The 25,604-nt window shown below is 36.1% G+C and overlaps 1 protein-coding gene across 2 annotated transcripts in view; it reads left to right on the top strand.

The window, feature by feature from the left end:
* The first annotated feature begins 8,735 nt into the window (after positions 1–8,735).
* The window catches only part of Pde7b (phosphodiesterase 7B), a 299,395-nt gene continuing 282,526 nt past the window's right edge, over positions 8,736–25,604 (top strand). Inside the window, exon 1 of one of the 2 annotated variants that reach the window (XM_005390481.2) lies at positions 8,736–9,129. In XM_005390481.2, the coding sequence (XP_005390538.1) occupies positions 9,109–9,129 (21 nt within the window). In that variant the 5' untranslated portion in view covers positions 8,736–9,108. The remainder of the gene's footprint in view (positions 9,130–25,604) is intronic. The other variant, XM_013517377.1, reaches the window with a different exon arrangement.

The raw sequence follows: 25,604 nt of genomic DNA, 5'->3' as shown, positions 1-25,604 counted from the left end.
GAAAGTCAATAGATATAGGAGTCATAGCACTTTTACCCCTTTTGAAAACTTCAGTGCAGATTAGGCTATTAGACAACAGCTACATTTAAAATAGGCACTTTCTAAAGATTTATTGATACTATGATAACAATTTGAAACAGCAGAGAATACTGCAGCAGATTTAAGTTCCAACTATTATTATATTTTTTTTATAAGAATGTACATGAATCAAGTTTTAATACAAGGTATGATAGGTGGATAAGGCTGTCCATTGTATCCTTTCTTTGAATTCTTGGGCACCTCACCTGTGTAACATTGAAAAATTCAATAAAAAGTACATATATGAGGAAGAAAGGAATGGATAATGAATCCAGAAAATCGGTAGCAGAAGAAGGCTAGAAACTACTCACAAGGGCTGCCTTTAAGAGGGTGTTCTCACAGTGGCTCTGGATGCCACCAGGCGAAACCTCCAGAGGAAAATTCCTAATGCCAGCAGGCTGAGAGGAAGGCCAGTTTGTGATTTGGAAATTCACCCTGATGGAATGTATTTGATGATAAGTATTAAATGGTAGCGTATAGAAAAAATATTTTTTCTTGCTTTCCAATTGTCCTTCTACTTGATATTCTTGCCATGATTCTGAGTTAAATTACACTTTGGAGTCGTGGTCTTAAGATAATCTGTTTATTTGAGAAACAGCTTTAATGGAAGATGAGTATGTGATGAAGAAAAAAAAGAATTTTAAATGCATCAGGAGAAAATTCAACAGTAAGGTTATTTTTCTTTCATCCAATTGTAATTCTTAATGCATTTGGTGGATGATGGCATAAGTTATGACTCACAGTAGGCATTAAATAAATATTGGTAAATATTATTTATTTTATGCTTACCAGTAACTTCCCTGAAATTAAGTAACAGTTCTATTTCCAAAGGGAATCAGATATGCTCTCGTTATATTATTATTCTACTACGAAGAGGAAAGATTTCGACTGTAGTGAAGTATAAAGAAAAGTTGGTATGAAACATAGCATCAAGTGAGACAGTGATGAGTTGCTAAGTAGATCTGTAAGGTTAGTATCCGAAGAGGGTCAGATCCAGAACCAGTTCGGTGAAGAGCTCTGAGATTAGGAGCGAAGGATCAGCAAGGAGGATACCAGCTGCTCCTCACCTCCCTGAACGTATAGGGGATTAAACCTGTTTTACCTGACTTTAAAATTCTGGATTTTTGAATTCTGTTGTTTTTTTCTCCCAAAAACCTCACAAATACCGAATTCCAAAATCCTGTCCCCAAAGGTTCCAGATAAGAGAGTACAGCCTTGGGTCAATTTCCACTCCCACCAGCAATATATGGCAGTTTCCTTTGCTCCACCTCCTCATCCACATTTGTTACAGCCAGACTCTCTAGGGTTTATAAATTCCACTGTGATACATTACTGTATAGAATGCATCTTCATGAATTTACATAAGTTGAAATATCTTTCAGTCTATCCCTTGTCTTTATTTAGAATGTCTTTGATCATACAGCAGACTTTAATTATGATATGAGCTGTTTTGTCAATTTTCTTTGTGACTTTTCCTTGTGTGTCTTTTTTAGGAAAGTCTTTCCTACTTTGAAATCATCCACATCTATGATTTCCAGCAATATTTTAGCTGAGTTTTTTCATGTCTAAATATTTATCTAACTGCAATGTATATTAGTATAATAAGTCTAAGCTTAACTTATTTAGATGCCATACTTCATAATGCCTAGCTTTGTCTCAGTATCATTTACCAAGCAGTCCATTCTCTTTCCATTTACGGATTTATGATGACATATTAATCACATGCTAAATTTGGTCATGTATGTAGATTCATTTTTAGACATTTTTTTTGTGTTCCATTGATTTCTACTTTCTAATTACTTATACCTGTACTGATACTACATTATTTTAATTTTTACAGTTATTTAATAGCATCCCTCACAGCAAACACTTCATCTCTCTCCTTCAGTCCATCACCAAATGCAATTGCCAACATTTTCTAAACAACTCTTAAATCTTCTAATGTCTCCTTGTCTGCAGAACCATCAACCCTAACAAGCCATTGTACTTTCCCTCAGGGTCTTTCTATCTCCAACCTCACTTCCTTTGGCCCCCACTAATTCTCAAAGGGATATTTTAAGGTACAAATTTGAGCCTGTTCTTTACTCTTTATAACTCTCTTTAAAAATTCCTTAATATGACAAAAAGTCCATGTCCTGGCTTCACTCTGTCACTCCAGCCAAACTGACCTTGTTTGGGTTCCTGGAATGCACCACGCTCATCTTCACCTATGTGTCCATATTAAAAAGTGTTATCATTTCATCCTGAAGCACTGTTGGATCCCTAGTACCTTCTCTTTCCATACAGTATCTCCTACTCATCTTGGGTGTCTTCCTCTTCTTGGGTTCCAAAGCTTCTCTTACATATCTTTTAGATTACTTCAGATATACCTGTCCTCCAAAACAAACACTTGTTAAACTCGGAATCTGGTTTCCACTTCTTTCCTACATGCTCCCCAGTCCCTCTGGATTTTTCCATGACATTTCTCATTCTTTTGTATTGTAATAATGTTTGTCTCTGTCCATCCCTGGATCATTTTACTAATAGGAATGCAGTACTGTTTTTCTCCTCCCCTACTTGCAAACCTTCATTCATCTCTCACTCCCTAATGAATAAAGTGTGAAATCAAAACTCAACTTTTTACCATTTTCACTGAACTACCTTGTGGAGACATACCCTTCCATGTCCTGTACTCCTATCATTCTAAATCTGCCTGTCGGATCCTCAACAAAACATATTTCTTTTTGCTTAAGGGCAAATGAAATCTACTTCACAACCCAAAGTCTTCCCAGATTGTTCAAGGTAGAATAAAGTTTCCCTTTTCCTTTTTTAGCATTATACCTTTTCTTCTTTCGGTGCCCTTGTTGCCTTTTTCATGTGTCATCATTATCAACACACGTCTGCTATGCATGATACTGAGTAGATGACTTTTGAAGGTAGAGATCACATCCTACTGATTCCTGAACACTCAGTATTGCATGAATGAATTTAATGTCTGTAAAGCTGCTGAGAAATTTGTCATTCTAGAAGTGCAGCAAGAGAAGTCTATCCTTTAACCCCTTAATAGAGAAAATAGAGTGTTGATTTATAAAAGAAGGAAAATGACTGAAAGTAATCATTTCTGAGTTACAAGTCAAGGGCTATTTAAGAAGGGATAAGGAAAGGAAATGAAGAGGCTTTTAGGTTGTTTTTATAGCTAACATATTATAGGAAGTGTTGTCATTTCAAATGCTGTCATTTCAATGAACACTTCAAGGTACGTGTTTAATAATGCTACCTCTGAAGACCCGTTCAGATGTTAAATTGGGTAGTCTTACACTGGTATTTCTGTGTTTGGTGGAGTTAAACAGATATATGCATAGATATTGATATAGACATAGATATATCTTTATGTCTTCTCAAGCTGCAGGTGGCTATATATTTATACTAGGGAAAAGGGAGTTAACAGCTGCCTGTAGGAAACATGAACACATATACAGAAATTTTTGTTCCTATTGTAAGTAACAGGTAGTCAACTTAACTTATCTCAGGTTAAAAAAAAAAAAGAATTCATTGACTAACATAATGACCATTTAAGATCTCTTGAGCTGCCATAAAAAATAGAATACACTGAATGGCTTAAACAATAGAAGCTTATGCCTTCGCAGTTCTGGAGACTGGAAGTCTAAAATCAAGGTACCAACAGAGTTGGTGTCTTGTGAGGACTTTCTTTCTAGCTTGGAGCTGTGACTTTGTCCCTGTGATCTCACATGGAGAGATGGGGGCCTGTGGTATCTTCTTTTTTTTTTTTTGTCTTTTGTCTTTTCTTCTGATACCAGGAATCGAACTCACAACCTTGCGCTTGCCAGGCAGGCGCTTTTGCCGCTGAGCTAAATCCCCAGCCCCCTGGTATCTTCTTAAAGAGGCACCAGTTCTACTAGTGATGCACTGCTCTAACCTCATTTGACTTTACCTCCTTAAAAGCCCTGTTTCCAAATACAGTCTCACTGGGAGTAAAGACTCCAACGTATGAATTTAGGTGAAGACAGGATGCAGTGCCCTCCATAACACTGACTTCTGAAAGATCATTATCTTAATTGTTCATCTCTCTCTATGGTTGCTCCTCCTTTTCTAGATCTGCCTCAGCCTTCCATTATCTTGTGAAGGGTCCCAAAGTTCAGCCCTGGAATCTCTTCTTATGCCTGTAGTGATCCCAAGCTCTCTCATGGCTTTGAATACTATGTCACCTATCCGTGACTCTCTAGAATTATATATAAGTGATATTTCTAGTTGGATGTCGTATAGATATTTCTAATGACATATTATCCAGTGTAACTTTAGTGCATGAGGATCGAGCTCAAGTACACCAAGCCTAGTGTTCTTGGCCATCATATTGTAGTTTTCTGATAATTCTGACCCTTTTTCCTGGATGACTATATCTTCTTTCATAACACTTGCACCACCTCTCCTATGTATTTTTAGTCAGTATTCTTAATTTCTATTTCACTGAGAAATTACATGTCACAAAGGACATCCACAATCTTGCACCACAATTGCAACGTTCTTGCCAGCACCTTCATTATTACTCTGCCTCCCCTTTTTGTCTATGGATGAACCATCCACGTTCCCTTCCAAAACCAATGACCCTGTGTTGGTTTTATATCCCTGTGAAACAACACAAAATTTATGAGAGTGTGTTTCTTTCCATGGGGTTGGCTAGGAACTCTGCTTAGAGTCCTACAAGGCCAAAATGAAGGGCTGTGTTTTTTCTGGAGGAAAAAAGAATCTAGGGAGCAAAGAGTCCATCTGCTCTGGGGAACAAAGAATCCATTCCCAAGTTCCATTAGGCTATTGGTGGAATCTAGTTTCTTACAGTCAGAAGACTGAAGTACTCCTTTCCTTGCTGCATGTCAGGTGGGGAGGGAGGTACCCTGAGATACCAGAGACTTCTCTCTGGTGTTTGCACGTGGCTCTACATCTTACAGTCAATAGCAAGGAGCTGAATCCTTTTCAAATTTGGAATCTCTCTGATTTCTCCTATTGTATCTCTCTTCTGTTTCCATCCAAAATGTAATTCTCAGCTCTTAAGGGTTCATGTGATTAGAGCAGGCACATCAAGCTAATCCAGGAGAAATTATTCCTACTTTAAGATCATAAGTTTCCATTATATACACAAATTCCCTTTCTCTGTGTAATGCTGCATATCATAAGGTTCCAGGAATCAGAATGTGGCCATATTTGGAGGCCTGCCTATTCCACCTGTCACACATATCATTCATGCTTTAACAATTTTTATCTCTCTCTTTCTCTCTCTCTGTCCTTAGTGTGACTAATTACTTCTCTCAATGGGATACTTTATACCAGTATAAAAATGTTGCTATTTCTCCCATGTTAGAAATGTTCCCTTGATACCCATTTCTCAGCTCTTTGGGGGAAAACACCTTGAGAGAATTACCTCTGCTGTTTCCAATTCCTACATTCTCTCTCCATTTTTCACCTTTTCTACTGCACTGAATCTGCTTTTTCCAAACAGCAAAAATGACTATACATTCTAAGTTCAAGGGTTAATTCTCAGTGTTCATCTAGCTTTTATTGTAAATAGCTGGTCCCTGAGATATTTTTTGCTTTCCAAGGCACTGCCCTCTTGATTTTTCTACTACCTCCTGCAGGCTCCTTCTCAGTCTCCCTGGATAGTTTTTCCTCATATTCCTGATAACTCCATTATAGACTGCCTGAAGCTTTTCCATTACACTTCTTCTCTTGGTAACCTCACCCAGTGTTGTGGCTTTAAATACCATGCACATGCAATAACTTACAAATTTACATGTATATCCTGGAACTGTCCCCTGATCTCCAGGCTTATATAGTCAACATCTCCTTGTAGATGTCTCATAGGTAAAGTTAACATATTCAATATCAAACAATCTTCTAATAAAATCTGTTTCTCCACTGTCTGTTGTTCAATGTTAGCTCAGTTCAACCTTCCACTTGATAACATCCCACATTTTGGAGAAGTCATTGGCTTCTCTCACTAATTTCCCTTCCGATAATTAGCATCCAATCCATTTAATACATTACATTTTCTCTAACACTGAAATGCAACAAAAAAAAAATCATTTCTAGCCACCACCAAAATCATCCTGGTCAACATCATCACAATGTCTGGTAGTTTTATTGCAGTAGACTCTTTATTAATCCCCTTCCTTCCCCCTTGTCCTCATATAGCTGCTGCAGAGATCACGTTAAAAACTCAAGTCAGTCGTCTCACTCCTCTGCTCAAAGCCCCATTTCATTCAGAGAAAAAACCAAAGTCCTAATAATGACTTACAAAGCCCCAGGTGATGTGGTCCTTCTGGACCCACTGCCATCTCCTCAACCAATTCATCCTCAGACCCTTTGTACTCCATGCTCCTTTTACCTCTTAACATTTCTCTCCTACTCTTCCCTCACCTACTTCACATTTGCATTCAAATATCACCTTTGCAGGAAGACCCTCACTGAATGCTTTATTGCCCCTATCTCTATCTGACCAGAGGCTCTTCTGTTTTATTTTTATTTTTTTCTGCACAGTGCATTAACTCTCCAATATCCTATGTAAAATTCACATTCATTGATAAGTTCTTTCTCCCCTCAGAAGAATTTTAAGTTTGACAAGGACAGACAAGCATGCATGTGTGTGTGTTTGTTCTTTTATCTCTAGCATGTACAATAGTGCCTGGTACAGAGCAGATGATCAGTAAATATCTGGGCTCAATTATTCCTGATTTCTCTTTTTTGCTCATCATATCTATAAATGCTTCCTCTTCTATCTCCCAATTTACACACAGTCTTCCAGAATCTGGTTCTCCCACAATCCACATTGTCATCACGCAAATCCAAAGCATGATGGTCTCTTACCTACCTATTGCAATGGCCTCGTTGTTGATCTTGCTTTTTTTTTTTTTTTTTTTTTTGGGTACTGGGAATCCAACTCAGGACCTTGCACTGCCAGGCAGGCACTGTGCCACTGAGCTAACTTGCCAGCCCTTGTTGCTTCTACTCTTGTTCTCCAGCTGTCTATTTTCCACACAGAGGAGGGAGAAATGTCTTTGAAAGTTATGTCAGATCATGAGAATCCTTCAAATCAAAATACTCTGATAGATTTTCCTTCCCTGGATACAGCCTATGCTTTTATGTGGCCTGATTTTGTCCCAGACAAACCACCTTGCACCCACTTCTTCCTTTGCTCATTCTCTTCCTGCCACCCAATTCCACTTCCTATTCCTTGAATATGCCAAGCAGTCCCCTGCCTTAGGGCCTTGGCTCTGTTTTCTCTACTTGGAACATAGAGACACACATGACCTGCTTCTTGCCTAGCTCAGGCCTCTGCTCAAAATCGCTTCATCAGAGTGCTTCCCTGATCATTAGACCTGAAACAACACACACACACACACACACACACACACACACACACACATTGTGTCCGCCAATTTACTTATTTCAATGGCCTTATTAGCATCTGACACTGTATATTTATTATTTGTATGATCTGTCTCCCCACTTATCAAAATGTAAAGCCCTGGGGGAAAATACTATCATCACAAGAGATGAATCAACACCAGAGTTGAACACCCCCAAAACCACAGGATCATTTAACCTTAGCATTTAGGATCTTAGATCTTCTCTCTCAAAGAATCAATGAGACTATCTGAAAAAGAACTCCTGATTTCATGGAGTGCTGTGCTTAACCCTAAAACTTTTTTTTTCTGCATGGAGACATCTGATTGGCCAGCCTGGGTCGCACGCCCCCTTATGATCACTGGGGTGGGGCCTGTGGGGAATGCTATGCCCCCAAAGGGGGTAAAAGCTTGTGCTAGTAGGATTCATGGTGGGGATGGCAGAGAGGGGAGGAGGATCTGGGGGAGGCAGAAACAACAGATGGCCACCACAAAGATTTTCCAGAGTGGGAAAGAAAACACAGGAATAAGCTGGGGCCCTGGTGGAGGAAATATCCATAAATAACTGTACTTTCACCCACTTTAGGAGAGGACATGCCAATATCCCAGGCATGCCTGGGAGCCTCATCAGGTCCTGCTTTTTGAAGGACTCCTGTGGTATTGCAGGAGGGATCCTCCTAGTGTAAGTAATACACACACACACACACACACACACACACACACACACACACAAACTGCAGGTAGGAGAAAGAAGGGAACCGCTTAGCAACAACTGATACCTGAGTTCTACTTCTGCCTGCACATAATATGGCTCATCAGCTAATTTGCACAATTCTGCATCCATGACTATCAAGATTAATTAACAACTCATTTTTAGGTAAGGGTAAAAATAAATAAGTTTAAAAATATGCAACAGTTGTCAAGTGGGCATATGTACATACACATGGAAAAAATATAAATCTTGCTGCTATTCTTTAACTCAGAGTTCTTGGCTTAATTTTTAAAATTCTGATGCACCTAACCACAAGGTACTTTAAAATTTTTAGTTGTATTCCTGAATATAGGAAATGTTTCTTGGGCTTGTCTGAGAGGGGGGCATCCTGGCTAATCATAGGCACACACACACAATCTTCCCATAGTACAGTACTTTAAAATTAATAGCACATGCAGAGGGAAACTAAACCCTTTGACGTCACTCTTGAAAGGAGGAAACATAAACAGAAAAGGCTCCACTCCAGTAAGCTGGCAGCGTTGAAGCCGATTGGTCTCTGCTTTTCCTTGCCTGTGGCAACTGACAGCACCTCCCAGCCTCACAGGCCGGCTGCCTGCTCACTCAGAGTCGGTCGTCTGGGCACTGCAGCAGGCTCGGCTCTGTCCCAGCTCTTGTCTGGGGGAAAAGTGGTGTCCTCACCCAGAGAGAATCTCTCTTTTTACCTTCCTCCTTTTTTGATCTCTCTGTGCTTTCGTGTTTCTTTCTTTCTTTTTCTTTTCTTTTTTTTTTCTTTTTTGTTTAATTAATTGTATTTTTAATCCTGGATGAAGTTGCTGGATTCTGCAGCACAAGTCTTCATGAACAAGCAGCACCGCTCAGAGATTTCACGGCATTCAAAGGTCACAGAACTGCCACTATGGTTAAATGTCTTGTTTAATGGTTGAGGTATGTACAAAAAAATTTAAGCGGCAAGCTCATTTTTCTTGAAAGCCACAGAGAGATGGTAGGAATTTTATTTTAAATGAACCTATACATATGCTCATATATATATATATATATATATATATATATATATAATTTGTCTGTAATTGTTCCTACAGCAACCAGCTTTTGAATTTCCTTCCTTTTTCTAGGCAAACTGACTAAACATTATCACTTACCCTGAATTAACTGTTTGTGGGCACTGGGGCTTTATTCCCGTCCGTGTAAGGAGACTGGCATTTTCACTGTGCTTGGAGCACCCCCTGAGGAGGGCTTTTTATTTCTTTTTAAATGAATGCAATATTTCTTCTTCAATGTAAAACTTAGAGTTGGTCAATTTTCATTTCTGATGGGGCAGGGTAGGAAAATGTTAGTAAAGTGTTTGGTGATGGTTGTGGAATAAGGAAGAAGAAAATCAGGGTTTTTTTCCTCCGAGTTTCTCGTGTTGGTTGATAGCAGACTTCAGATGTGGAAAGAGAGGAAGCAGCTGGTAGTGGGATTGAAGGTAGAAATATTGATCAAAGCTGTCCAGAATATATATTCATGAGAAAAAAATTCACTGTGTTGCCTTGTGGCATTTTATTTTTAAATGTTTTGAACTGAGAAATCAACAGGAGAGATGTAGGTATGGACTTACATGACCAGTGATTTAGGTCTTATTTCTAAAGGAAAATAAAACTTTATTACTGCTGCAAAATGTGCTAGTTATCTTTTCCGACAACAGTTGAAAGCAGAGTCAGATATTTAATTAGGGATATAAGTGATTGAGCCTGGGGACTAATTAATCATCTAAAAATTCTGTTCCTGTGCTCTGGCCAGAGTGACTATTGCAATGATAGAGTAAAGCTCTTTGCTGCAAAAAGCAGGCATATGCATTCAGAGACAGTAAACATACTAAATGCTGCAGGAAGACCGCGAACACACAGCTGATGTTTGCAGTGGTGCATAATGGTGTGTTGAAGGGATTCCCTGTGAAAAATCATCCCCGTCCAGAGTCAGTTTTTGTGACAGAAATTCAAGAAATGTATAGTTAACATGGAGTCCCTTATTATTACCTTTCCCAAAGTTATGCAACTTTAAATAAGACTATTTGAAAGCATTATGTTGCTCACAAATTTCTTACTTGGTTTTCTTAAAGTTCCTATTCTCAACACTGGACACCAGAAATCTATAAAATGGGGTTGTGTTATCAGTACCATTAAGCAAATTATCAAGCACATCATGCGTTTCAAAGGGTTAACAAAGTTAACAGTTTAAGACCGTAAGATACGAAGTTAAGAACTGCAAAAATATTAGTTCTGAAATGGAGAAGATGTGCTGTGAATGGACAATCGCTTTTCTGCAGTGCCTAGGGAGAAAACAAGGACTTTGTGTGTTGCAAATGCATAACTGCAGCTCCTCCATTTCCTCTGCTTTATCTTTTATTACTGGCTGGTGAAACAAAGACGGGTGTCAGTAGTTAGGTCTTGATTGACATTTTCTCTAATAAAGTGAAGTCACTTTTTGTCTCCAGCAGAAATCCAAAGTTAACTAGTTGCAACTCCAAAACCTGTATTCTCTTTATAAGAACTTTTACCTAACACTGAGCTGTCTGATTTCAGAGGGTACTCACTTAGTTGAACAGCATGTGACACAATCAACGGTGATTATATTTCAGCAAATCAGCTTGGAGAACTGTTTGAATCAAGTTACTTAGGATAAGGGTGGAAAAATCCAAGATGTGTTAGGAACAGACATGAGCTTAAGAAAACAATTACACCAGGGCACCTTTTAATGCCTTCCGTGGTGTGGAGCACAAAGTAACCATTGTTGGTGCTCAAGAAAAATCTAGTTAAAATGTTTGCTGAAAATTTACTACCCAGCATATATTGTAAATTAGCTAAACAATTTTCAAACATAGCATTTTAACACTATTTGAAGAGTGTTTTTGATATTATTCCAGACAAAAATATAATCTAGAAATCAACTATCAGTGATACAGAGGTGAGCATTCCAAACACCTACTTCAGTTATTTTCAGCAAAAAGGATCTCCTACACGCAAAAGTAAAATGAGCAAGTTTCCTCAGAGTGGGAATGTATCACCTGGAAAATGCCTCTGCCTAGTAATTATTCTTCCAAAGTCTAATTTGTTGTTAGCTAGGTTCAAATCACAGGGGAAACAGCTTGTTGACTCATAGAACATAGTGTTGGAAGGAATTTATTAAGTGGTAAGCTAATCCTGAGCATGACTGAAAGAGCTCCTGTTGATTTCTCAGTTCAAAACATTATATATTAAAGACACCTCTCAAATTTAAGAATCAGAATAGACTTGGGAACGTCTAAGTGTAGAAGCTAACAGGTTAAAAAAAAAAAAAAGAAGCTAACAGGTATTCTAGGTAGTCCAACTCACTGTGCATTTACAATTTTCTTCTTTCCTAAAAATCACTTAGATTTAAGTGATTTCATTTGCATTTAGGGGATGATTACACGGAGTGAACTGAAAATTAAGGTAGTGACAGACAAGGGACCTGGGTGGCCGTCTTCCATCAGCCTGGGTCATGCTAGCTACCCACTTATTCTTGACCTCAGTCTCCTCATCTAGAAAAGGAACTGGTTGTATTTGGTTATTTCTAACATCCCTTTATATCAAAACTTTTTATAGTATTTTTATACTAAATCTGAAGTTCTTTTTAAAAATGTATTCACATGTAAAGGTGAAAGTATCAAACTTTTGTTCCAAAAATGTGGCTGCAGGCTTGCAGCACGTCAAGGGCTATGTTTACTGAGGTGAAGTGAAAAACAAGATAGGTAAGCAATGATTCTAACCTTTGGGAAGACTCTGTTCTGGTGGAGCCTGTGCGGAGAGATGAAGGAATAAATGAAGTTTGCAAGGATGATAATAAGGAAAAACAGAAGATGCAGCTCTATGTAAAATGAAATTATATATATATGTATTCATTTTATTATGATACCTTTAATACAATACATGGAAGCCATTGTTGTTCTTTTGAAGTCATACTTGAAATTATATTCTTAAAAAGTAGAATGTTGAAGAAAGCTAGACTTTTGCCATGGGTTAAGTGAGCTAGTCTACTCACCTGAGATAGTGAATCAAATCTGTGCAATGCTATTGTCTTCATCACCCCTACACAGAGAAGCCTGGGAAGTACAGGAAGTGGGAGAACTTTAAGAACGCTGAGACCAGTGCCAGGTCCCAGAAGGTATTTGAAAGAAGCGAGGAAGGGCCATAGCAGAGATGGGCAGTAGGTGTCAACAACAGGGGAAATGCCCCAGGCATCAGGGAGCTTCTGAAAATAGCTGAGAACTTCCAGAGGTTGCTTGCATGCAGTAAGGTACATTTCTTAAAGCCTGGAGGTCTTAGTTTCCTCATATTTAAAAATAAGTGTGGTGGGTGTGTTGGCCTTTCCAAATTTTGCAATTTATCCTGACAAGAATAATATTAAACTTCAATCTGCATTGATTTTTGCTCTTCCACCTCTCCCATCCTTTATAGTGATCACTTCCTTTTAGTTTGCCATTACTCAGTTATCTAAATTTACATAATTTCACCTCCAGCACAGTCTCCGTGCCAAAGAAAAGCAAAACCAAAAATGAAGCCCCTGGATTTTGGGAATATTTTTCCCAGGAGGATTATCAGAGAAATCTTGGGAAGGTTATTTCTCTTCTTCCTATTTCTTTCCTGCGGTGTTGATGGTAATCTATGGCTGTAGCATTGCTTGAGATGGCAAAGGGATATGCTTTGTGCTCCCTGTAACTGGATGCTTTAGTGTTACAAGATAAGTGTCTTTTTCCCACATGCCAATCAATGACCTAGATTTCTTATATGACTTCATTTGATAAACTCCTCAACTCCAATTCTGGTTTCCTTAGAGAATATACATAACTAAGCTAGAGGACCCTGCGAATATTCTCTGGTGAATTGGCTGCCCATTGAATAGCTTCTCTGGGACTTTGTCCACCTCATAAAGGGCTGCTGCTTTATCCTAGTGATGGGTCTGATGAATGGAGTTACCCTCATCCAGACACTGGCAAGTTCTACGTGGTTCAGAGAGTCCCAGCTGGTATCACCTCCTCTGAACGAGTATGGACAATTAATAGTTCAAGCAAAGAGAATATGCAGCAGGTTTTGTAATTTTGGGTAAACCTAAATCAACATGACAGAACACTCAGAAATCTATTTAGCAATAGGAAACTCTAAATACTCTATGGTGATTTTCATACAGTATAGAAGTATAAAAATAATATCCAATTCCCTTCCCTTCCCTTCCCTTCTCTCACCTTCTGCTACCTCTTCTCACCCACAAGGGGAAGATGAAAAAAAAAAAAAAAGATGGATAATGAGGTTCTGATGGGTGCTCTTTGTGTAAAATTAGGAATAATATTTGTTTTATTTTTTCCTTTCTAGTAGTTGGTGAATTCACCTAGAGGTTTTTCATTAAAATTTCTGTTCAGATCTTTTAGTTATATCTTCTGTGTTTTACAGTGTCACAGTTAACATAGAAAGAAAAATACATAAAATAACCTTTCTACAAGAGAAACAGTATCATTACCTACCTGCTGCTTTTAACACACAGAAAAGGATTCTGTCTAATAACAGTGTATCCACAACTTAAATATACTGAAGAATATGTAAGAATTTTAAATTCCATTAATCTTCTTCTTTTCCCCTGGCATGGAAAGTGGGGTTCACTACAAGTCTGTAGTGAGGAATATATTTCCATGGGTTCAAGTGTGGATATAGGAGGCTATTCTATCCCTGGCTTGGCCAAAATGTCATGTCTGAAGGTTCCAAATGGAGAATATTTTACATATACTTTAACTCTAGCAAATCTTAGTCTAAGAACATATATACTTGTTTATTTTGGCATTATTTACAATATAAAAATGAGAAACTATCTGAAAATAACAGATAAATTGTTAAATGCATTATTTTAAATCCATTTAATAAAATACCTTATAGTTACTTTTTAAAATGTATTAAATATACATGTAAAGTATCTGACATGATTTTGCAGATATATTAAGTGAGAAAATGGTGCAATACTGTTTGTATAAATCTGTATACATGTTCATTCTCAGAAAATTTCCCAAAATTTAAATTAAAACATAATAACAGATGCTTCTGAGGGAACTTGGAATATGGGATAGAAACAAGTCTTACTTTTCATGTATACACTTTAGAATCATACAATTTTTCTCCTACAAATGTATTACATTTACAGTGGAGAAAATGCTGACATTCACTGTTGTGCGATATTTTAAGTTGAGACAGAGTTAGAGCATAAAAGAAGAAATAGTCCTGCTCTGCTTTTGCATTCCTTTATTAGTTTCTTCTGTTTTTATTGAATTTCTTCCATGTGCCTTTGACACTATTGGGGAAAGAGAATGTTCTGGAACGTGGACATGAGAAAACATATAGTCTTTCCCTACTGTTGAGCAATTTGGGGCCAATCAGCCCTCTGGCCATCACTTTCCTCAAATATAAGATGAGGGTCTTTGTCAAGCTCAGAGTTCCTCCAGCTTGGATGGAGTCTGAGAAAGACTTTTAGCCTGTTGTTTGCCTGCCTTTTTGAGATCTTTTACCACAAAGTATTCATGTTTTGCTGTATATATTTTATTCCTTAGGACATTTTAATACAAATTTCTATTTTAGAATTGGCCAATTTGAATTTTTCAAATTAATTAAACATGTAAAATTTATATTTTCCCAAAAAGTATTTAGGAAAATGACACATCATCAGTTAACTTTTAAAACAAAATTATACAATAATATAAAATTATATATAAAGAGTACAAAATATTATTTACATTAAGATGTGCACATTGTATAATTATGCAAGCAATTAGTATTACTTTAGTCTGAATACAGTTTATATATTTCTTGGTTTTCCAGGAGGAAAAGAAAAAGACCTTCATTTCCCCTTCTCATTATGCTATAAGCCAGCTGTGTCCAGTCAGATGAAAGAACTCAGTCATTCACAAAAGTGTAGAAAGCATTCTTGTGAAAGGAGATGCCACACTAATATGGAGGTCTAAAGAATGCCTCAATTTAGAAAAGGTCATTAAATCTAAGACAAAAGTTGTTTTCTATGTGATAGAAATATAGTATATATTCATGTTCTTGAGATTAGTGTTCTTGCTTTTTCAATTAAATGAAGGACTATCTGGTTTTTAGTTTGATTTGGAAATGTTAGATATTAATCGTTTTAAGTATTTAGTAATTTTCACTTCCTATTTCTCTCTATCTTTATTATTGTATTTGAAATCAGACTTAAAGTCCTGGAATAAATCTAACTTGGTCAGAACATATTATGCTCTTTTTCAGAAGTCCTTATTATCAGCTTCTGGATTGCTAGTGATTTTTAGAATTTTGAAACTATGCTGATGAAAACAATTGTGCTAAAATTATCCTTCCTTGTAATCATTTCTCAAGGTCATACTAACCTTATACAACTAGGAAATATTACCCTAAATTTTCATGAAAGAATTTATACAAATTCTGTTGTTTTTTTTTTCCTCATATAGTAAAATTTGTAAATAAATCCTTATGGGCTGGAATATATTGGGCAAGTTATTAATTATTATTTTAATTCTATTCATTTCTACAGCTATTCAGACTTTCTAGTATTAAGGTGAATTTTGGTTAAGTTTCTAAAGGTTTTTGGGGTTTGTTATTTTTCCTTTCTTCTTTTTCTTTTTTAAAATTGAGTTTATTGCTACAATTTAGATATGCGTAATGATCATACTCATCACGGGGAATTTGTACCTGTGTATGATGTATCTTAGTTTCTCTTTTTTCTCATTCTCCTCTCTTCTCATTGACCCCTCCTCCTCTCCTTATTTACAGAGCTTTGTTTCAATTTAATACTTTTTTCCCTCATTTTTCCTCACCCCCCTAAGCCTTTTCCTTTTGACTAATTTCTTCCTATTTCACAATATCTGTTAAAATTTTTGGTTCTTATTTACACTTTCAGTTTCTCACACCAGAGAGGCAATGTGATATTTAAAGATATATGTCCAATTTATTTCACTTAAGAGTATGATATTAAGGTCCTTCCATTTAGCTATAAATGTCTCAAGTTTATCTTTCTTTATGGCTGAGTAGTACTTCATTGTATGAAAAAACCCACATCATTTTTATCCATTCATTTGTTGATGGACATTTTGGTTGTTTCCAAAACTTAGTTATTACAAATTGTCCTGCTGTAAACATGGGTGTGCATATATCACTGTTGTATAGTGCTTTTAACTCTTTTGGGACAATACCAAGAAGGGAAATAGCTAGGCCAAATGGAACCTATAGTGCTAGTTTTAGTGCTGGGACTCAAACCCAGAGCCACGGTACCACTGAGCTATATCTTTGAGACAGAGTTGCACTAACTTGCCCAAGCAGTTTTCAAACTTACCATCTTTCTGCCTGAGTTTCGTGAGTACGTGGGATTACAGGCATGTGCCCCAATACCTAACTTGATATAGACACTAACAGCATTAAATTTCTCTCTAATAGCTTTAGTGTATACATAGATTTTAAAATTTAGTGTTTTCAGTATCAATTACTTAAAAATAATTTCACTAGTAATTTGTTTTTGGACCCATAGGTTTTCTAGGAATGCATTTACTAATTTACAAATATATTGAGCTTTTCTTATTAACTTTTTGTCATTATTTCTTGGCATAATTCATCTGTACTAATGTACTGTATAATACTTAGACTTTTAAAATTTAACACTTGAATGTATAATTTTTGAAAATGTTCTACATGCCATGAAATGAACATATTATGCCATAGTTAGGGATGTCAATAAGAAAATTCTCTATGTCGGGGCTGGGGATTTAGCTCAGCGGCAAAAGCGCCTGCCTGGCAAGCGCAAGGTCGTGAGTTCAGTTCCCGGTACCGGAGAAAAACAAAAAACAAAAAACAACAAAAAAAAGAAAATTCTCTATGTCATTAAGAAAATTCATGAATGTGTCATTCAAATCTTCTGTATTCTTACTGACTTTTTTGCTTTTATGAATTACTGAAATAAGCATATTAAAAACTTTTTCATGATTCAGGGCTTATATAGTTTTTCCCTTAATTTTTCCATCATTTATTGTGTCAAGCAATATAAAATTGTGATTTTTACAGATCAAAGTGTAATATGAGATTCAAACCAATATTTTGATGATGTTGGATAGAATTGGCTTTACAGAAAGGGTAATAATTGGCTTTTGGAGAACTGATGGTGGTTCGCCAAAGACTTTCAGTACACTTACAGGTATTCAATACAGGTGGCATTAAAATTTCTTAGGAGCATGTGATGAAAGGGAAAAAATCTTAAAAAGCAGCATGATAATTTTTAAAAGGTTGAAAATTATTTCATTAGCTATAAATTTATAATAGTTGTAACTTCCTGGTAAATAGAAATTTTGTGATAGCAAAGCATCCCTCCAATTTTTTGCCTTCAGTCCTACTCTGACTGATACTAAAATTCTATAAAAGAAATTTTCCATTAATTAGTATATGCATGGGTTATCATTTTCCATTCTACTGCTTTTTAATTTTCTATACATTTACATTTTAGATGTATCTCTTACCAGCCAGAGATGAGTAAATTTTATTTTATCGTTCAGTCTGATCATGTTTTTCTTTTCAGTGAAGCATCCAGTCCACGTACTGTTAACGTCATTACTGGTGTAGTTCACTTGAGTTCAAACTCGGTCATTTGCTGCGTCCTTCCTGCTCTCTCTATTTTGTTTTCCCTCTCCTTCTTTAGAATTGATATTCTTGTCGTGGCATTGACCTCTTCCCATTAACTTGTTATTTTTATGTTCATTTAGACCATTTTTATTGGTTAGTACTGATAAGGCCACAGCATCTATGATTTAATCAAAGCATGATCCAAATTAGTACTTTTGTCCCTTTCTGGGAAATATGAGAACGCTGGAATGCCTTAACTACTTTTGTATCCCTACTGAATTATATGCTACTGTTAGATATTTAATTTTACATAATTTAAATCCTTCAATAATAATCACTGTGATTTTGTATAATCATATATACTTTTCTTTCCTTCCTGCATCTGTGAGGTCTCATATAGCATATTCTTACTAATGATTTTAGTCAAGTTTTTGTTCTGTTTTTATCTAAACTAACTTTATTTCACCTTTATTTCTGAAGTACATTTCCTAGGAATAAAATTATAGAATGGTAATCCACACTTTCACACACAAACAATTTAAGATATTATTACAGTCTTGTTATTTTTGTTTTTTGTTCAGAAGTCAGAAAATAATCTTTTGTTTTGTTTTGGTTTTGGTTTTTTTTTTGGTTTTTCTCCGGTACCAGGAACCGAACTCACAACCTTGCGCATGCCAGGCAGGCGCTTTTGCCGCTGAGCTAAATCCCCAGCCCCAGAAAATAATCTTTTATAAGCAATCTGTTCTTTTCCTCTGACTACTTGTAATATTTTATTTCCATACTTGACTTATTATAAAATGATTGCTCACATGTAGTTTTCTTTGTGTTTATCCCAGTTTGAATTACTTATGATTCCTTAAATTTTCTTGATATCTTTCAGAAATTTGTGAAAATTCCTATTGTCTCTTTTATTATTGATTCTGCCCCATTTTCTTGTTTTTTTTTATTTTTCCGGTACCAGTAATGGAACTCACAACCTTGCACTTGCCAGACAGGCGCTGTGCCGCTGAGCTAAATCCCCAGTCCCTCTTATTTTTCTTAATGGGACTTCAGTTATATATATGTTGCAACTTTGATCCTACTTGCCCTCATTGTTTACCTTTGGTATTTGTTCTTCATTCTGGATATTTTCTTTTAAACCAATATTTTATTTTCATAATTCTTTCCCTAGCTGTATAATCTATCACTTGCTCCATTAAATATGTTCTTAATTTAATTTATTGTATTTTTTCAGTGCTAGAATTTCTAAGTTTTCTTTATTTTTGTAATTGATATGTGTCTGTCACAATTCTCAATCTTGTCGATGATATCCTCAGACATATTTAGTGTGTGATTTTAAAGATTTTGTAACATTTAATTAGCTCTCTTGCATATCTCTGTCTATCATCTACAGGTTACATCAAATGGCCTTGATTTTCTACCTGTTTCTTTTTGATAGAGCACTGGACATTGTATGTTTAAAAAAATTAGAGAACTTGAGGCTTTAGCCTATATTTTTCTAAGTAGGAAAAAATTTACTTCTGAGAAGTTACCAGTAGCACTTACAATCCTGATTATCTTAATCGGATTTCATGCTGAATGAAAACATATGAAGTACTTGAGAGAGTGGTTGCTATGCAATTATTTCTCCCTCTTTAGGTAAAACATATATGGCATTAAAACACTCCAGGATATGCCAGAAGCAGTGCTTAATTTTCTTTCAATTTTGAGGGTTTTCCTTGTATCTGAAATAAATTTTAAAATAGGAAGTTGTATCCATTGAAATCATGAACCACTTAAATAATGGTAAAAATATGTTCACTTGTATCTGGCTGTGGTCTACATAACATTATATGAAGTTTTAGCAAAGACTCAGAATTTCATCATTTTATTTTGTGATTGCTATTTGTTAGTACCTCTTTGATAGGCATCACTCTTGAGATTGCTAACATGCTAGAGAGCTCTTCAATCAAAGAACTATTTATTATAAACTCTGCTTTTCATCTGTATCTCACCTTTCTAGTCAAGGCCATCTAAAAAGAATCATTTAGTTCCTGATTTATGGCTTTTGTACATGAAAGTTAATGTCATCTTATATAATAGCTATTATGAATTAGCTAAAATGACTCTTTCTTCATCACTTAAATTGTTTCATGGTTGACAGTTCTATACAAGGCAACCTAATATTTCTGAGTCAAAATTATAGTCCATATGTCCTATAATCACATTAAAAATTGTTTTTTAGTGTATGAGCCATGTCCTGTGTAATTAACAGAATAATTATTTAGATAGTCTCAAACAAAATAAATTCACAATAAACTTAGTTACATAGTCAAACTCTGGCTTAGATACATAAAATCAGGTCTTTGGTGTTCTATATTTATTTATTTATGTCTCTGGCAGCTTGTATTTCCTTGAGTGTATTTTCTTACTACTTTATACAATCTTTCCAGTATAAGGGTACCTCTGATCACAGATAAATTTGAAATCATAACTCCTACACATAAAGTGTGCTAAGTCCTCAGGATAGAATTTAATTATTAAGTATTTATGAGTAACTTATAAATTGTTGGAAAATGTATATGTGTAAAGAAAAAATACTAAACAGTTTAATAATGGACTCAATATAACTCTCAGGATAAATTTTCTTTATAAATGCATGTTTATTTCTAGTGTTCATACATTATCTTTCCTTAAAAAATAGAAATTAGAAAATCAGAATGTTAAAAAAAACTAATATTCAATAATTTTAAAATAAAATGTCACTAAGAATAGGCCAAAACACATTAAACTGAAATCATCACATATTATGATTTATAAAATGTTACTATTTTCATTTGATAAGATATGTGTTACAGGTAACAGTAGAGGTTAAGGAAAGCTGACTTAGTAGTTAAACCAAAACACTAAGTAGATTTTGTGTGTTACTCCAAGAACTTTTTAACTGAGAAGATATTTTAACTTTAGTGCAGAATTATTACACACTGCAGATAGAGAAGTAGAAAATAACAAGTTTTGTGCAGTCTTTGTTCCTTCTTTAAGTTCTTATGAAAAAGGTACATGAGTTGTTAGTTCTGTTCAGTAAAGCAAATATATATAGTATTTTTTCATTAAAGAAATACAAAAAGGACGGAGCATGGAGGGGCACAGCTGTAATCCCCTTACTGAGGAGGCTGAGGCAGAAGGATCTCTGTGAGTACAAGGCCAGCCTAAACTGCACAGTGAAACACTGTTCAAAAAGACAAAACATATAGGGAGGCTTGTTTTGAAATTTTGTTTCATTGTTTTTGCTTTTTCTCTTTAAAATAAAAAAAAGAAATGCAAAAAGTTAACTTAGGGAATCCATAAATGAATTTCTCTAAGATCCTTTTATGTGTTGGATTTAAGTTTTGAAAATGTATAATCCTAGTAATTTTGGCCCCTGCTTTGATTATTCATACAATTTTGAGTAAGCAAGATGACTTAGCTATTTCCCAGCTGTGAAGTGAACCTCAAATGATGTCACCTGTCTCCAAAGAGGTCCAAGATCATAGCATTGGTTCCTCCCCACCCCCGTGCTTTTTCTTCCAACTACACTTTCAAGCTAGGAGACTTTTTGGTGTAGTCAAGATGGTGAATTTCAAGTTCTGTCTGACAGAGGGTTCTCCGAGTCTTTATTATTGTCTTGGGTTGCTGGTAGAGGCCAAGATGGCCATGCCAATCGTTTACCTCTAGTCGAGCTAATAATTAAATATTTTGACTTCTGCCCATTCCAGTGCCTATATTTTAACCAAAAATTGTGTGATGTGTCAATGTGTTGACATAACGGTGTGACATTTTTAAAGAATACTGAGTAGGGCTAATGTGGGTAACCGGAATTATAGTTAGGTAGGCTTCTCTGGCTTTTTAGGGAAGTACACAGGGAGCGTGAGAGCTGTGCGCAATATTACATTCAAGTGAATTCTTATCTGAAATTGAATTTTAGGCCCAATATTTTACACTGTTTTGTTTAATTTCGCACTGGCTTGGGTTTTTGTGTTGTGGGGGTTGGGATGGTGATTACTGTTGAGAGTCTCAAATAATTAAATAATTCAGTGTGTCTTCCTGTATAAGGTTGTGTACATATGTGTGTGCATTTCTGCCATTGAAATGATCTATTTTGCTAAAAATGGTTAAATATCAGTAAGTGTATGGCTAAACTGTGTGTATGTGTGTGCATGTATACATGTATACATATGTGAGTATGTAAACAGATGACTGATACATAATATTAGTTCTTTACTAGAATCTAAAATTTATAAGTTAGAATTAGGTGGTAGAACTGGAATACAGGGTTTTGATTAATGTGAAAGTAAATATTTACATACATGACAAACTTATTCAGCCAGACATTTTATAGCACATTCCTGTAATCACAACACTCAGGAGGCTGAGGCAGGAAGATTGCTTTGAGTTGCATACCAGTACATCTAGACTACAGGGCAAGGACATGTCTCAGAAATAAAAAGACTCTAAACTATTAATCAGCCCCCAATTTAATGTGTTATATTTGTGTGTTGATGGATAGATAATAGATAGATAGATAGATAGATAGATAGATAGATAGATAAAGAAAGAAAGAATAGCTTCACCAATCATACGTAACATTCATATAGTAATGAGAAGAATTCTGATTTACACTTAGATCACTCAAATATCAGAAAGTCTGCAATTTATGCACATAACTATCCCATTTGATGCAGAAGAGAGACAGCAACACACAGTGCTTGTGGTCCCAGGTTTGAAGACTGGATTCTCTGAGTTCATGTTCTGGCTCAGGCCCTATTGGATTTGTAATCTTCGTATGTACCCAGCTCTCAGTTTTTTCATTTGCAAAACTGGAAGGGGCAGTAAGAGTGCAGCCTTGGAGGATGCTGTAAGGGTTAAGTATGGATAGGTGTGCTTGCTCACACATTTGGGACTGAGATCAGTAGTATCATCGCTATTGTGTGCCTATTGCATATCAGCTAAAAGAAATAAAATTGAGAACAATTTATAATTCTAGATTTGGGGCTCGCTACTTCCTGAGGTGGGGAATATTGTGAGAGGATCAGTTTGGGGACAGGGAAGCGAGAAAGAAATTAAGAGTTGTGCTTAGGACACACTAATTTTGAGATGCCTATTAGTGAAATAGAGAGGCAAAAGCCAGAGTTCTAGCAGGGAGATTGCCCTGACTCTAGATTTAGTGTCATATATGCTATTTAAAGCCTTACCACAGGATGAGCTCACCTAAGGAAACAATGTAAAGGGGGAAAGGGTGGAGGACCAAGACCCCATCAGTACAGCGAGGTCAGAGAGGAGGAAGAGCCAGGAAATGATTCCAGCGCATGCACATCTGGTCTCTACACCCCACTGCCTATATCACTGGAGCACAGCCAGAGTGCATGCTTCAGAAGGCTCTGCCGACATGAAAACCTCTTTATGCGCTGGTAGTGGTGAGGGGCTGCGGCTTAGAGCCGGGACCCTGATGACAGGAATTTTCCATCTATATTTGAAAGTAGCACAAAGCAACTGCAGCATTAATCTGCTCATGTTCACCCTGAGATGTTCTTAGTGCAGTTGTAGTTCTACATGGCCCCTAGTGTAGATCAATTGCCTTAAACTCTACTATTATAGATTTTTTTATTTCATGAAAGTGTGGGCATCTTCCATTTAAAAAGATATTTTGGTTCAGAATTCTAAAACTGAAAATGAATGGTTTCATACACACTGTGTTATTCATGATAGTTTGCTTCCCAGTTGGACCTCAAAAGTCTGGGCAACCCACAAAGATATGAAGCCAAAGTACAGAGAACAACAGAACTAAAAGGTTTGTGGGAATATTTGCTCTGATGTCGTAAGATATCAGGAATGCATTTTCTTCTTTTCTTATTTGGACCTCAAAAAGCAAGTACGAAGAGATGCCTGTTGGGCAGGGGTAGCACTGGCAGGGAAGGTGTTCCCGTGGCCAGCTAATCACAGGAAAAGTGGTCAGTGATTGGAGAAAAACATAGATGTATGGGTTGAGGAAAGGAATGCTGGGGGAAGACAGGACCCTGGGAATCGAGCCTGGACTTTAGTCCTCACCTATGGTGCGACCCGGAGGAAGTCACTAACTGTTCTGTGGTTCAATCTCCTTTCATTCTACAATGGCTGCAATAATCCCTTGCAGTGTTCTCAGAAGTACTTTATATATAAAATGCATGGATGCCGATGTGGGTAGTGGGAAAATCAAGCAACTCTTAGGTATTGTTCAGCTTTATGTCACTTTTGTCATTTTGTAGCCTCATATCTGTTTTTTAATGAATGATACTTAGGAAATTATGAATGGAGAGACTGTAATAATTGGAACATTAAAAATAAATGGGATTTGGAAGAAAATAAATGAGTTCAAGCAAATTTTATTCATGGCATGATTGGGTCACCTGACTTCTCATTAGGTCTTTCAGTTTTTCCTAATAGACCCCTCTGTGGGTTCTCAACAGCGATCTAACTCCAGGTTTCTTTTGGGCTTAAGTAACAGCTGAAAAGAGTTTGGTTCTTTAGCAAATTCGTATCTTATATAAATATAATCAGTAGCAGTCTGCTAATTTGCCTCCAGAAAGCAATTTAGATTTGCAGTGAAAATCATTATTTAGTAGTTTAGCTCTGCTCCATGGGCTAAGACAGAAAGAATTTCTGTTTACATTTTCGTAATTTGATCAATGACCTCAACATTTCTCATATGTTTCTTGTGCAGTATCACCCGTATCACACTAACACTGCTGCTGTCTAAAGGTTAGTTTTTCATTTTACATGAGATTCTGCAAAAATATATTTGTGCCTTACACTTTATATAACTTCTCCAAGGAATGTAACATGTCAAATGCAGGGGTTCACAGTATATTTAAAATATTCAACGATCAAACGTTCTATTTATATTCTGCCTGATTGTTACTCTTTGCTGCATCATACAGAAAAAAACCTGACGTTGAGACTCTTCCCCCCCAACAAGTCTCATGCTGTTTGAAGTAGATCTGATAAGACTGTGTAAATGCATCAAATGAACTAGACTCTGATAGTTCCATCTGCAAGTTCATTTTTCTGTCCATTTTATCAATACTTTCCTTACGGGATACATGATAAAATACATGTGGTGCGCATGTGAATTTTGGAAAATATAATTTAGATTAATGCTACACATTTACATGTTATTATTGAGTGCTTCATTTCTCATTTTGTCAAATCCAAACCTTTCACTTAAACTGTTCTTGAAAAATCTTATAAACAGTAGCTTAAAGCTACCTTAAACTAAGTGAAAAATTTCTCAATTTAAACTTTATCTCAATGTAGAAAGAGCTCAATGTAACAATTTTTTGTGTTGATGTATTGTCTAATACACGTGTTTTGATTTTCTGATTTCAATTGATTTCTGTAATTAGTCTGTATTAATGAATTAATTTTACAAGTGTGAAAAAATTCACTCCGTTAACAGTCTATGTGCACAATTACTCTTTACTATGGAAGTTTCTGATTACTGTGCTTTTATTGAAGCTGGGAGACCAAGAAAAGCAAAATAGATCTAATGATCTACCCATAAATGACAATCATTTAAATTCCTTCACTGCTGTACTGCACACTTCTTAATTTCTCTATCAGGAAGCACATGTTAATGTTTAACCATCCATAAACATGGTAGAAAAACATAACTCACAATGGAGGTAAAGATATCTTCCCCATACCTTCCAGTATTTTCTTTTTCTCTAAATTTTCTCTAAATTTTGACTTTGTATTTGAGACCAA

The sequence above is a fragment of the Chinchilla lanigera genome, unplaced genomic scaffold (assembly GCF_000276665.1).
Source record: "Chinchilla lanigera isolate Chin_1 unplaced genomic scaffold, ChiLan1.0 scaffold00038, whole genome shotgun sequence".
NCBI lineage: Eukaryota > Metazoa > Chordata > Mammalia > Rodentia > Chinchillidae > Chinchilla > Chinchilla lanigera.
This window is presented reverse-complemented; position numbering and strand designations above follow the sequence as displayed.